General features: G+C 44.1%; 1 protein-coding gene across 1 annotated transcript in view; it reads left to right on the top strand.

Moving 5' to 3' along the window:
- PAXIP1 (PAX interacting protein 1) overlaps positions 1-15,017 on the top strand; it is a 584,896-nt gene that overhangs the window by 63,753 nt on the left and 506,126 nt on the right. The window contains exon 3 of the mRNA XM_069647937.1: positions 14,743-14,786. Within this exon, the coding sequence (XP_069504038.1) occupies positions 14,743-14,786 (44 nt within the window). The remainder of the gene's footprint in view (positions 1-14,742; positions 14,787-15,017) is intronic.

Here is a 15,017-nt window from a genome sequence, read left to right as displayed (position 1 = left end):
TTATCTGTAATATTTCTACCGGGGGCATAGCACGTTTGATCTGGGTGTATCAATTTACCAATTACCCTCTTCAACCTATTGGCTAGCACTGCCGTGAGTATCTTACTATCCTGATTGAGCAAACTCTTGGCAAAGACTTAACCACAAACTACCCTGAGCTGTGTGATCTTGAGCAAAAGACTTTTGTCCTATTGACTTTGGCCCTAAGCCTTTTTGATTTGATTCCATCACTGTAGTTTCTCTTTCTAGATTGCCCTGATTACTTAACTGTTGGTGCTGTTTAATTTCTGCTTAACTTTCTTTCCCTCCCTTTTAGATTTCTGGAGTGCCAGTTTGCTCCCACTTCATTTTGTGAGCTTAACTTGTCTGGAACCGATTGGGAGTGGTGTGGTATATTAAGAGTGTGATTTTTTAAACTGCTTTACTTTAGTGAAACGTTATACAACTGATGTGTAAATAAATGTATATTCTTTTACTCAGAAACCTTGAGTCAGTGTTTGTTTGAATCACAGTAATGGCTGTCCTTTGTGTTACTATTGATACTGCTCACTTTCTCTTGAGATAAGTCTGGCTGCGTGTGGTGTTCCCAAAGGGTACTGCACATAATTCTGCCTACCACTCTGCAGATATTATGCTGGTTGATTTCATCCACCGGTTTAGAAATGATTGTCAGATTAGTCATTCCGTCTCCCATGATAAGGTCACTACTACTGAAAGAAGCAGAAAGCTTGCAATGTAGAGGTTCCGATCTCTTTACTTTTAAAACGCCTGAGTCCTCAATGAGCATACAGGAACCAGGACGTAGTAAAGGCTTTGAAGTAGAATATGAGGGTAAGATGGGAAATGAATGCAATACTGGTATAGACAATACAGATAATCAGAACTGGAGATGGTTGGCTCTCTTTGAGAGAATCCATCAACACCTTGAAACAATTGGGTAAACTACTTAAACATGCAGGCTAGCGCTGCGGCTAGTAACTCGAGAGGTTGTTTTCATTTATTGAACAATGAGAGTATAACCAATAGACTTTGATTTTGTCCTACTTCAGGAAACCTGGGCTTGTGAAAAACTCTGCTGGGATAACTTTGTGGTTGATACAATTTGTGCAAATAGAGCTGCAAAAGGTGGGTTGCTCTTGGCTCATAAGAATTCAGAAAATATCAAACAAACGGGGATGGAGGGATGGGGGTGGGAAATCCAGGTGGTCACGTTTAGGGTTGGGGGAGCTAATGACGGGTATGCCCCACTAATAGCTAATATTTACTGGAATCCGCTGACATCAACGAATGTGCAACTGGAGAACGAATTGTCCATTTTGGGGGAGAAGATTTGACATGTGGTTAATTAAAAATATGGGAGGGCAAGTCATTGTCTCAGGGGACCTGAATGCTGACTGTATGGTGGACAGGGTTCTGGGCGATACTCTTCTTTCGAATAAGAATATTCATACTGCTAGGGCAGGGAACCCAAAGTTAAGAGGCAATCTTTGGTTAAATTTTTCTGAACTGAGGGGTTTGGAACCGGTATACAACGATCATTATACACGGCATGCATGAGTTCTGACACCAATACTTGATTATATAGTCCTATTTTCTGATTTTAGTAATACTATCTGCAACTTTTAAGTTAGAGCAGTTGATGTTGGTGATCATTGTATGCTATGTATAGAAATTGAGAGTAAGAGTCATCTTTCAAGACTGAGTTATTACACTGAAGAAATTCTGGTTAACCCTAGAGGGAACAGAATTATATGGTCTTATTCCAAATCCAAAAAATGTACCTCCACAATGATCAAGGACTATGATGGGACTTCCTTTTACCAACGCACAAAACGATACTCGGTGAAGAAGTTTGAAGCTTACATAAATACCATTCATATGATGTTAAAGAATAGAAGTGTGGACAGACGCAAGAAAGGGAATAGACATTGTAACGACATATAGGTACATGAACATAAAACCTTAATGCAGAAAGATCTAAGGAGACTCCGCAAACAGGGAATATACGATCAAGATGCCCTGAAAGCTATGAAAAAAATCAAGCAGTGCTACAAAAATTGGCTGGTTAGCCACAAAAGCTTAACTGCTCAATTAGATGGTGAACTGATGTTAAAGTCACTAAGGGACAATAATTCGGCCAACTTTTGGAAGCTGATCAATAGTACCAAATCCAACGTGAAAGAGATGGCCCTTGTTGAGATGGATTTCTGAACTCTGTCCTGGAGGCGCAGAGGTTCAGAAGGCCAACCTAATTACTTGGAACAGGGTAACCTCTGGACAAGCCAGACCAATCAGGGTAGCGATTGCGGCGTCAAGACTAGGTCTCAAGAGGGGTGAGGGTGACTGAAAGCCCGCAATGAGCACACAAAGCAAGGACACTTACAAATTACTCCAAACAGGTGTTATATTAAAAATATATACACATTTATTCCAAGGCCTTTGCAACAATGACTGTAGCGAGAAATCACGATAAAACTCTAGTAAACCAACACATACCAAACCAATACAATATATATACAAATACAAACGAGTCTAAAGTGTTAGATGCACGAAATGTGTAGTCCACCTAGAAGGGGAGGAAAACGGGCAGTGCGAAATAATGATTAGACCCAGTCCGCCTTCAGAGGCACCTAACTAAAAGGAAGTCCAAGCCCTACGAAGAGTGGAGCCTTGTGCTCAAAAGTACCTGCACACGCTGGTGCCAACGGGCAAAAAGGGGAGTCTCTTCGTGGGTATCGGGCAGTTCAGTTTGGTGCACAAATGAAGAACAGCAGAGTTCTGCGACTCAAGCGCAGCCTCCACTGTGGGCAGAAGCAGAGCGCGAGTACGGAAAGGCGTGCTGTTTGACACAGCGGGGAAAAGCTATGGGCTCCTGCAGGAGGGCGACCAGTACCTAGCTATGCTACTCACAGGTCCCCGATGCAAGCAGACCCAGGCTTCTCCGCGTCAGTTTCAGGGAAGCAGGGGACGTCTCGTCGTCATGTATATTCTGCAGCAGCAGAGTTGAGTTAAAGATGTCCCAAACGAAGTGAACCGGCACAGTTTGTTACCACAGCAGGGCAACGGAGCGGCCGTGTGTGTCTCAGCCAAATGTACACAACTCACTTCAGACCTGGGAATGCCAAGTGTAAGAATCGTGTGAGAGTGACAAGGACTCGAAATACAACACAACCTGGCGGCGGTTACAGAGCAAGACTCCTGGGTAGGCTGGTCAGTCTGCTGGATGGCCCAGAGACACTTCCGAAGGCTTACGTGCAGGAGATGGTGAAGATGGCGAGAATAGCTGTCCCCGCTATTCCAAGGGTTGAAGTACCAGTACAGGCCTTCTGGTTCGATCAGAGGTAGAAAGGGTTTCACAAGGCGACAGCAGTGCAGAGGAGCAGTCCTTCAGCGGGTCACCAGCGATTCCTCGGTTCAGCCTCGTGGTTGCAGGATACTTGGCTCCTGTATTCCTTTGTTCGTGAGAACTCAGGAGATCGACATGGTAGTGGCGTTTCCAGCCCCCTCTTATCCACAGTTCCCTTCGCGCCAAAACGGAGGGGACCCAATGGGAGATCCGCTCATCAAACACTCACACCATACGTGGACCTATCACGGACCACGGTGGTCCCATGCATTCACACCACACTAGACTCTCTGGCACCCAGGATGTGTATTGGGACCAGACATCCCAGCCCACATCCTGGAGGCACACACCAGGCCTGTAGAAGCCCGCGAAAGCATCTGTGTTTCGCGGGAAAGTACATGCCCAAATAAGGAAGGCCCCGGGTCGGCTCGACCCGGTGGAAGGTCAAGGGGGCAAGACAGTCAGCGAACAGGACAAAGGAGCCTCGTGGTCTGGCCATTTTGGGAGCCAGGCCACCATTTTGGGCTAAGCGTGAGAAACGCGCTTAAAACGCCAAAAGGAGCTCGAAAACACAAGAAACAATCGCTGCCACCATTCCCGTCCGTGATTCACTTGCACCGATCATTTACAATCCAAACATAGTATCTAGGGCCTGTAGAAGACTGGAGACCCAAGAGAGCAGTAACTTAGCTTATACTGCCCTCTTGTGTCATGTTGCACGAAAGCTGCAACATGATAAAGAAACTACGGAAAACAGCGTTTCCCGGTACTGACTGTCTTAAGGGCATGTCAGTTTCCCCGTAAGAATGGAGCGAAAGCCCAGAGTGCGGCAGAAGGCTGCACTTCTCTGGCAAAGTCTAGATCATGGTGAAAACAACAGCAAAAAGTTTAGGGGTTGCCACATGGAAGGAAAATTACCCACAATTAAGAAATCTTTCCTAACAGCCCTAAATCCCATTTCAGAAGAGGTGTGGATGATTCACTTTTCTAGTATATACAAAGTGGGTGTAACGAGGTTCACACCCTCAGTGGATATTTTGGATTCGTGGTCCATTGTCAACACTGTTGAGAAAGGGAGGGCACTAATTGCCTAATCTAAAACTTTGGGGGCTCCGGGACCCAATAATATTTCGAATAAAATGTTGAAAATCAATCCAACATATTGGGCCAGAATATTATGTATTTTGTTTAAGGATGTGTTGCTCAACAAACGCATCCCTCATTCATGGAGAACATAGATTGTATCACCAATTTTTAAGCAGGGTTCACGTATGTGTCCTTCAAGTTATAGACAGCTTTTTCGGACCCCGAATCAAAACATTTTGCCTCCTTGGTTTTGGCAGACATATAAGACTGAATCCAGACAAACCATATACTTGATGCAAAACAAATCGGCTTTAAGAAAAACTGTGGGACAGACTGTGGCGGTCTTATATTACGATGTCTACAAAGTCAAGCCATGAGAGAGGGTGAAAAACCAACATTTGTTGCCTCAATGGACCGGAGTATGGCCTTTGATTTGGTAGACAATCCCACCCTATGGAACAAAATGAGAGAATTGGATATGCCGCCCCATCTTCTTGATATTGTCAATTTTTACACTGACACCAAGCTCACAATTCGTTTAAATTCAGAGGGTCAGCTATCATCAGAGATTCCTATTCTTAATGGTCTACGTCAGGGATGCATGTTTGCACCGACAATTTTCAATTTGTATATATGTGGGGCAGAGAAAGCACTTATTAACAAAGGTTTGGTAACACCAAAGCTCAGTAATGATCGCATTTCATGGCTAGCTTAGGCTGATGATTTCCTACTTTTGGACAATACAAAGGTTGGTTTGCAGCGCCTTATTAAATGATTTGAAAAATGTATTTGTCAACTACATCTAAAGATCAACCCGTCAAATGCAGTTGATTGAAAGAAAGTTTGGGAAATTTACTATGAATTCCCTGAAGGAATTCTATCCGAAGAAAGTGATACCAAGGGTCCTTTATGGGCTGGAATTTTTTGCCTCTGATTTCATGGAGTTTTTAAAAGTTTTGGAATGTAGATTATCGAGGGGAATTTTGTATTTTCTACCAAAATGCATACCGATTGAAGTGTGTAACGCTCACCTGGTATCCACAGGGACGTCACTCGGCCTGTTCTGACCTCTTACGACCTTGAACCCTTCCCTGGAGTCTACTCGACTGGAGACTGGGCCTGAAACACAGGATTGGTGGAGTTTAACTCCCTATTGTCTCTGTGTGCTTGGACCCCTTCTTCCAACCCTTCCCTTTGATCCACAGCTCACCTTGTTTTCTTGGAAAATGTGCTCACCATCCTGCTTTCAGCGCAGGGGCGCGTTGATTGATGCAGGCTTGTTGCTGCCTAGTTACTTCACTGGCAAGAGTCCGACAGGTAAGTATAATGAGTCTTTTGAACAGTTCTCTAACTTAGTTCCTTTCCTTCCTTAGATGATGTCCGGGGATGGCGACGTGCTGCTGAGATGAGTAGCGCTGAAGGTGAGTGAGAGCGCGATGCGACCCTTTCGTATTTGTATTCAACAAAGTTTTTTTTCTGTGCCTTTTAGGTGCCGCAACGTTTTTTTGCGTGGATGCCGGTTATGAAGAAGAAATGCAGTGAGTAAGTGCGGTATGCGGCGCCTCTAGATGTTTCCACGCTAACCTGGAGTGCCTTTTCCCTCTTGCAGATGGATGAGAAGTTCCGGAGACAGAGTTCCCCCAGAGCGGCTGGGATTCAGGTAAGCGTTTGAAGCTCATACAGTCTTTAAAAATAAGCAAAGATTTGCTGAATGCTTACTAATGCCTTTTTTCTGTTCTTTTCCTTTTTCCTTAGGAAGCGGCGTGCTGGGATGGGAATGACACCGCCGAAGATGCCCGCAGAACAGAAGAAGCGATGAATGATGGGCAGAAGCGCTGCAAGGTAAGGCTGTTCCTAACGGTGTTCTTGTTCTTGCCGGAGCTGAAGAAAGATGCAGGCCTACTGGAGACCGATCCGAACACGGGGAGTGTTACGCTGCAGGTGCAGAAAACACAAAGCATGTTTCTCAGCCTGGGCGTGGCTTAAATATTCTCTGGGTATCCCAGGTGTCTCTGGGCTGAACCACACCCAAAAGACTAGACTGCACAAGCAGTTCTGGGAACCGAAATATGTGGGGGAATCCATCTTGTCCCCATCAAAGCACTACAAGTCCAATCCCCAATGTTATCCCGTGGGAGTCTGGTGCCACAAGCGCCAAGTCTGACACCAAGTGGGTCTTTGGAGGGATGGAAAGGACCTTGAGGGCCATGTAGGTGATTGTGGCCTGGCTCCAGCCGGACATCTTGGAGGGCTGGGGGCATGAGGGGCAGGAATCATGACAAAGTGATTCGATATGAATTTGGACTTCAATCCATACGCTCGTTTGTGAGTGGTAAAAGACTTCTATCGAGAAAATGTATAATGTCTCGGGAAAACTATTTGTATGTAACTGCTGGTAATACAGCATCCTGTCCTTTTATTCAAAAGTTAAACATTGAGGCGGAAATGCTATTAGAGAAATTGGGCATAGCACGCTGCATCCTGATTAACAAACCTAACAATATCAAGCTTATTATTAGGGGTTATGATTGGTCAGAAACTGTGAATATGGTGTCCAACTCGAAACTGTATAAACGGATTTATTCTCCGTGGAAGTTGTTTCCGGTAATGGAGAATTATTTGTGTAAATAACCCTCCAGGACAAGTCAAAATTAATTTATGCGTTGTAGAATGAACGCAATGTGTACGAACCAAATTAGGCACATAAGAAAGATTGATGAAGGTTGGTAATGGTGCCGTTTTTGCAAAAAGGAGGGTGTTACAGAAACACTCCATCATATCCTATTGGCTTGCCCTGCTCTTATGACCCAGCAAATTGAATACTTTGCAAAATTTGTACATTTAACCGCCTGTGTGAATAGAGAATGGCTGTGGCACAATATGATGCATGCAAATTCAAGTAGTATGATCATACAGGTAACATCTTTCTTAAACATTAGTGATCTCCTAAACGTTTTTTTTAATATATTTTTAGATGTGTAAATATATTGCTATGGGAATCTGTTTTATATGAACCATTGTTGAAATTTCTGTATGTATTGAAATGAAAAACTTATTTTGTATTCTTTTTGTAAAGGTTTATAAACAAACCAAAACAATAAAATAATAATAGTATGTCTGGTATGCCTGAATGACTGGCACCACCGTGGGCCGGGATTGGTCCACGTCTAGCGTGCATGCAAGAGAGCCGATATTCATTTGGTTTCGCGCTTAGCTTAGTTCTGGGATAGCCAATCTTGGTTAAGAGAAGGGGCTCTGCATCAATTTCAGGTCGATCACCTGAAGTTCACACCGAACTACAGAAGGAGCCAAGTATCTTGAAACGCTAGCAGACCTGTGGAACCGCCAGAGACGTGCTGGAAAGTTTGGCACCCTGAGCCTGCTGTCCTCCCGTCAGACCCCTGTTTATGCATCGATCATTGAAGGCCTGCAAGTGCGCTTCGTCCCTTTGAAGTAGTGGGAACTACTATTCTCTGCACTTCTTGATTACCCTCCCAAAGAGCCTCATCGGTTGTATTCCTGGGTCATCCAGTGAACTGACCTGCTTGAAACCGTGTTATCGCATAGGAGCGCTGCTGTCCTGAGTTGACACTCGAGAATTAAGGAATCGCCAGTTGATGGTCCTGGGCACACTCCTGCTAAATGTCATAGGCGTAGCTCCTCTGGGTCGTGATTTAAATGAGTGCCCCATGCCACAAGCATTTGCGGTCCCTGTGTTACCCTGCTGTGGTGACAGTCGATGTAGGAGCCTTGGCTGCCTGTCCCCTGTGCCCTGAGACGTGCTGCACTGGACTGTCCTCTTTTCTTCACCGTGAGATGAGAAAAGGCTACTGTCCCGCCACAGACTATTGTCCCGTCCTGCAGCCGCTGAGAGCCAGAGCGATGTGCAACTGCAGGGTTGAAACTACAAGCAACCTGGCCTAGACTGGCAAAGTTTGGCCCGGACTGTGTCGAGTGTCGGTGAGTACTTGCATCACTTCATCGGTGGTCCCTTGGCACAGCCATTTCCCTTTACGCACGAGAATCCCCAAAAAGATATTCCCCTTAGCTGGGCTAGCCTGCGCTCCCTAGCTATTCCCGAAACTCGAAAGTCGCTGTTCCTGCAAGGGTAGACTCTCCTCGAATAGTAGGACACTGTTCTTCTTCATCACCTCAAGCCCCTTCCTGAACTGCTACAGCTCCATGAAGATGACCTGCTTTGTATCATTACGCACAACTGCACGTTTTCAACACACTAATGTACTTTTGTGCATAAGGCTCCCCACTTTGTAGGGCTGGACTGCTTAAGTTGGGGATCGATTCTGGAGAACGGCCTAATGCTATATTTGTGTTAACCTACCCTTCTGTTGCAGGTTGTGGCTGTGTTTTCCCCTTTAACGCATTAGGCGAAACGTAACTGTATATTGTTAAATAGTGAAAGGTGTGTGTGGTAACTGTTTTATATTACTGTGGTTTATTCGTGTTTAATTTTTAAAGCCTATAATAAATGTGTATGTATTTTATTTTTATATACACTTGTGTAAGCGTATTCTGTTACTGTTTGTGCTCATTATGGGCTTCCGATCACTCTCACCCCTCCTGACACTGAGTCTTGACAGCCTGCCCAGCTATCCTCATTGGTCTGGCTTGTCCAGAAGGTTCCCCTGTTCCACTAAACTTGGGTGGCCTCCTAAACGTCTGCCCACCAGGTCAGAGTTTAGAACTCCATGTTAACATCCGGGTAAACTGCAAATCCATATAGTTTCCAGTGACAATGCATGTGGCAGCTTGTCCTAGTTCCTAGAAACTCAGTGGATACCTAGGCATGCTGCGAAGCCACATAGGATGAGAAGGCACATGGGGGGGAACACAAGGATTAGATATGTTTGAAAAAGAGTTGCCAGTTTTCTCTGAGAGTTGGCATTTCAGGACCTCAATAAGAGGCACTCCCAAGCAAAGTTACCTTTTTCCAAAATAGTCATGTAGTCTCCTTGGGCATTGATTCTTCCGTGACTGTGGTATTTGTTGGAGCTCGCAGGGAAAAATAAGTTGAATACTTTTGATTTTCGTGTGAGTGGACCGGCAGGCCTGGATTGACTGATCAGTTTCAAATGCCACGTTGAAAAGGTCCTCCATCTGTGCATCTTTGGAGCAGTAGAGCTCTACAACAGACAATGTGCAATGTAGTCAAGCAGATCCCCAGCACCTATTTAGCATCAGCATTTAGGCTTGTCCTTTTCCTAAACCAGTCACTAATCCATCAGAATCCCTGAGAATGGGGTAATCTGAACTGAGTAATGGGGTGGCCCAGGTTAAAGCTTAGCCCCGACCCCCAAATGCAAAACCATGAATATGACTTTTTGATTGAACATTTGGAAACAAAGCATTTAATTTCAAAATGTAGGTGATGCTGTGTTTGATAGTATAAGCAGGATCTCTGACAGAGTTGGGTCTTGGTGTGGGGCAGGATGAGGAATTGGTCCTGCCAATTCCCTATTCCCCCGCAGGTTTTCATTCAACCTTGTCTTGCAAGGCCTTACAGGGTAGAAATTATTAGGATTTGATGGGCAGGAGCTAAAACCTGCTCCTAGGTGTCTGGTATCACCCAGTGGCAGGTTCTACCGCTTAGGAAACACATGCGCGTACACAGTGCATTGCTAATCTAACTTCTACATGAGGTGCATGTTTTTGGCCATTACGTATGATCCATTATATTTAAATGTGTACTAGAGGTTTCCTAATTCTTCTTTATTTACTTTCTAAAACACTCGGTTAATGTTGCATGTGCATGTTTGAAAGGCACGAGTTGTCCTGGGGAGGCAATAGGCCATTGGCATTCTCCAGGCTCTCACCGCCTCCCAATGATCTAAGATCCGTTAATGATCTGTTGGCTTTCCTGTCTTGGTCTAAATACCTCTATTGGGAAAGTTGTGATATTACGGGGCTAGATGGTGGAGGTGGACTGCCAGATAGTATGTTTTGATATATAGGAAATTGTGCAGATAGATGTGCAAGTACCAAATAATGTCCAATCACACTCTGCATAGTGGTATGAGGGGGGGGGGGGGGTTGCAAAGATGAGCAGGAGTTAAAAGCAGCTCCTGGGTATCCGGCATTAACCAGTGAGCAGGAGCTACCACTGGGGAACCAGGAGCTCGTACATCGTGTTCTGCAAATCTAACTTCAATACAAGATGGAAACGTAATATTTTGCTTATTCTTTAAGGCCCCCACTTATGCTTTAAAGGTCCTACTGCTTATTTATAGATTGTCCCAAATGTACAGAGTTAAAGTTACGTAGGTGTGTGTTTATTTTGGCATCCATTGGCACAGGGAGCCAAAAGTAGCTCCTGGCAGCTATTGGTGCTAAGCTAACCAGGCTCTTCTAGTCTGCAAGCAGGGACTGAATAGCTCCCAGCGTCCCTCAATTTCGAACCCTGAAATAAAGGCACTAACACAATTTTTTATACATTTAATACATTTTTCTCTTCCCCGTAATGAGTTTTGACTTGTGTTAGGTTAGAGAGAGATTGCTTCCAGGAAACCAGTTTTTGCTTACAGCAGTTGTAAGTGGACATCAAAAGGGAGCCTGGAGACTGAAGAGGGAATGACAGGTCTGCTGCCTATAAAATATATTCCACTATCTGCTGGACAGTACCTCAACCGAAGAGCAATATTCCTCCTTTTCTGAAGGCCCCAATAGTGGCCCATCAACATCACATACTGGTTATTAAAAGCCATCCTTGAAAAATTCCAGGGAGACCATTCTATGCTGGTAATGATGGTTTAGCACACTAAAAAAGCAAAATGCTTGCAATCTCTATTGTGCTTCTTCCTTCTTGCAGGTTCACTATACTCCTTAATGTATAGAGTTATATGATCAGTGTAACACCTACGTGTCAAAGCTATCTTTTCAATTTCTAACATGATAGGCTTGTCTTACAGTGGAGTTGGACATAGATGGAATGAGGGGAAACTATGCAACCACCATGGATGCCCTACTACCAACCACTGCAGTGGTGCAAACTCTGTTCAACAGGTCCAGAATTGTGCCATCAGTAAGAACTCCACCCGGTTTTTCCAGATTTTTCTCGAAACGGTGTGAATTAATGGAACATGGGGAGGGTAAGGCAGACAGGAACCCCTGGGGCCACTAGAAAGACTGTTGACTCATCCTCCAGATTTGGGTAGACCACTCCTGTGAATAGACAGTTTGGAGAAATGCACTGATCTAGTTGTCAATTGATCTCTTGATTAGCACAATAGAGTGCACCACTGCCGGATCACCATTTCCTTTGGGCAGAACTGCACTGTTCATTGGACTTCGCTGATCAGTTAGTTTGCATACATTTTCCCCTCACTGGAAGTTAGGTTGCTATTGGGCTTATGAGTGTTAAGCTTAGTGCATGGGCTGACCCCCTTTGCCAGTGTAGCCAGCAAAGGAGAATAGATGCTCCACCTCTTGCATCCCCTTCTGATTTGTATACCCTGTTGCCACATGATTGGATCATAACTGCCTAACTTTGCAGCTGCGAACAAAGAGTGCCTTTTGAATAGCTGTTAATGCTCTCTGGTTGAAAGAACTGGCTGCTGCTATCTAGTCCAGTTCCCTGAGGGGAGGCCTCAAGGGCATTCCTCACTCACTCCTACTACCATCCATTGTCGGAACCATGGGTTGGGAGGATCCAGTGATGCCTGTGATCACAAATGACCCCCCCTCTTCCCCGCCGATCACCAATTGAAATCGTCCATCATGGCTGGTCACAGAAGTATAGTATTTTATGTGTGGACATTAAGGAGATCAACATTGAGTAAATAATCTACCACTGGTTTCAAGTGAAGAACCAGGAGACCGCCTGCCTAGCTGCTGCCATATGGTGTATTTTTATGGAGAAAGGGGGAAATTGTGTGTTGATCTTGCACAAAGTCTGTTCTTGGACCTCTTCTTCACCCACAACAAACCACACCCTATTTTGCAACTTGAGTCATTTTTGTGGAAGGAGCAGTCTTCCAACAGCCCTCTGGTGGAGGGTTCTGATCATTTGGAACAACTGCATAGGGATTTGTTCAGAATTCATCCAGTTTATGGAAACCCAATCCCTTGAAGACTTGACTTGGGCGACTCTAGAGATTGCCTTCAAAAAAGAAGTTGTAATTAGCTGATCTTCCGAAATGGTTAAAAACGTGCACACTATAGATGTAAGGCCCACAGTCGAAGCCAGCTCTCTTTTTAACACCTGTGGTGCACATGCAAGCCCAAAAACCTTTAACAGGAAACATTGGCACTCCTTATGTGTTGCGCAAATAAGCATCCAGGAAATCCAGACAAAGTTCCCTGACTGAAGTAGGGGAATTTAAACTTGGAGATGCAGCATGCCTTCAAGATGATGCGTACTATAACCATTCTATTCTTTTTGACCCCGTACACCAGGTGCTGCCCTAAAGGCTTTTCTTGCCAGGAATAAAGTTGGAGGAAAGCCTTGTTTGAGCAGGAGAACTTTGGTACACCACTCATTTTGGATAACTGTATCCAAATCCTGCCTCCCTTTTTTTACTGGGTTCACTGACAATGGAGTGTGGCAGAATCCTGATGGAAGGGGATTGCTACTCCCTTAGATATAAATACGACTCCCTAATCGGGTGGACCACTGAGGAAGGAAAAACCGCAGATGTTACCAGCTGGAAGACCAGACTGCAGTTGTCTGAGTATGGAGAGTTTTGTGGGTTGTGATTGAGCTGAAGCTAGGACGTGAAGTGTTTTTGTTGCATTAGATGGCTTCCCGAGTTTTATGAAAGAAGTTTATTTGCATCCCACTGCCATACAAGTAGTAGTTCTCGTAGGACAAAATTTGAGATTAATTTTTTCTCATTTGATTGGAAGGATGATCTTGTCCTTTTCTATTTTTTCCATAAGCTCCACTGTCTGAGGACATGGAGCTGAGGACCTAGTAAAGGAGGATGTCTGGGGAGATTCTTTTAAGCAGTTTTGCTCTTGCTTCATAGTCCAAATCTCACACCTAGTGGCCATTGTGGAACCAGAGATTGATGATGTGCATAACTCGTCAAACCTCACATGTGACAGCAAATGAGCTTAAGCTCATTTGCTGTCACATGTGAGGTTTAACAGTCTGGACAGTCTCATATTCCACAAATCTTTAATCGAAGATTATGATGTACAGACTGCATACATATTTATATGTATAAACATTATAGAAACGTATTATCACTGCTACCTCGTTCTTATTCTTGATGTTGGAACAGATTGCGTCTACATTGGCCCTAAATGGAGGAAGCTCCATTTTTAATCCGTCTAATGGGTATCTTTTTACCTTAATATGTGGGACGATTGGTTTATCCACATCATTGCACTCGGCATGCTGATGATCCCCATCCCCCCAGCCTTTTTTCCTATTAGTCATGTAACCCATGTATCTGACAATCCAAATCGCCAAAGGTTTCATGCAGCATCATCTTTTTGAGCTGCAGCTGCAGTATTAGCAATCTCAGTACGTATGGCGTTATTATTCCTCGGGGCAGAGTTTTCCAGAGGACCACTGCCTGCAATTTCATTGGTTGTCTTAATGCCTCCAAAACGTGCCTTTCAGGCTTCCTTGCCATAAACACCCTCTTGCACCTCCTTGAGTACTCTGATAATTTATGATCCGAGGAGATTGGTGGAAATTAAAAAGTACTGCTGCATCTCGATCTTGTTTCACTGTGGACATCAAAGGGTTTCTCAACGAAATCATAAACTGGTGTGGCGTCTCACATTTTATGAAACCTGGGCCACTTCCCTGAGATGAAGCCATCCTCCATGGCTCTCCAGTGCTGTTTAGAGTACAGAGCTTCTCATGAGTCTTAAGAATGTGAGATGTTGTATGGATAGTCTTCACCCGGACTGGGAACGCCACATCTACCGAAAAGGAGTGTGAGGTGACCATATAATGAAGTGGCACACTTTTGGTGTATTTTGGTTTTGCTTAATTAGGTGTATGTTTGCTTACACAGGATTAAAATGCGTCTTGTTTGGGGTTGTGTTCTGCTAACCGATTAATATCTTGGATTGGCTATTTGTTTCCTTGTGAAAACCAGGTAGGAGACTTTCTGTTTAATGGAATTACACTTGTGGATTGCAACAGTTTTTAGTAACAATGCATGCGCATCTGTATGATCTGTAAAATTGGGACTAAACTGTTAATTGCATCGGATTTAAAATAATACCTACATTTCGACAAATGGTTTTGTGGGGTCCAAGACTACTACATAAATTGTTAATTTGAACATGAATTTACCATGATGATTAATTACCGTTATTTTCTTGTTTTTTTGCAGCCTTCTTGGGTGATTTTATCAGTTCGATGTGGGGCTCGTCTGCCGTATCCTTTGTCGTATGTTTGGGCCTCAGCAATGTTATATATTATATATTGTACATATTTTTGTGGTGGGCTTGCACTACTGTGCTTTGAATCAGAAATTGCAGTAAGTTTGTCAGGTGTGGATACCAACCTGAAGATCCATGCTCACTCTCATGTAAGTGTCATGCATTCACAATCACTTGCACCAATATATCTTTTTATTTATTGCTTATGTCATTGTAGAATGTTTTT

This window comes from Ambystoma mexicanum, chromosome 2q (assembly GCF_040938575.1).
Source record: "Ambystoma mexicanum isolate Mex_15411 chromosome 2q, UKY_AmexF1_1, whole genome shotgun sequence".
Lineage (NCBI taxonomy): Eukaryota > Metazoa > Chordata > Amphibia > Caudata > Ambystomatidae > Ambystoma > Ambystoma mexicanum.
The sequence above is the reverse complement of the archived record's forward strand: the minus strand, read 5'-3'. Positions and strand labels throughout refer to the sequence as shown.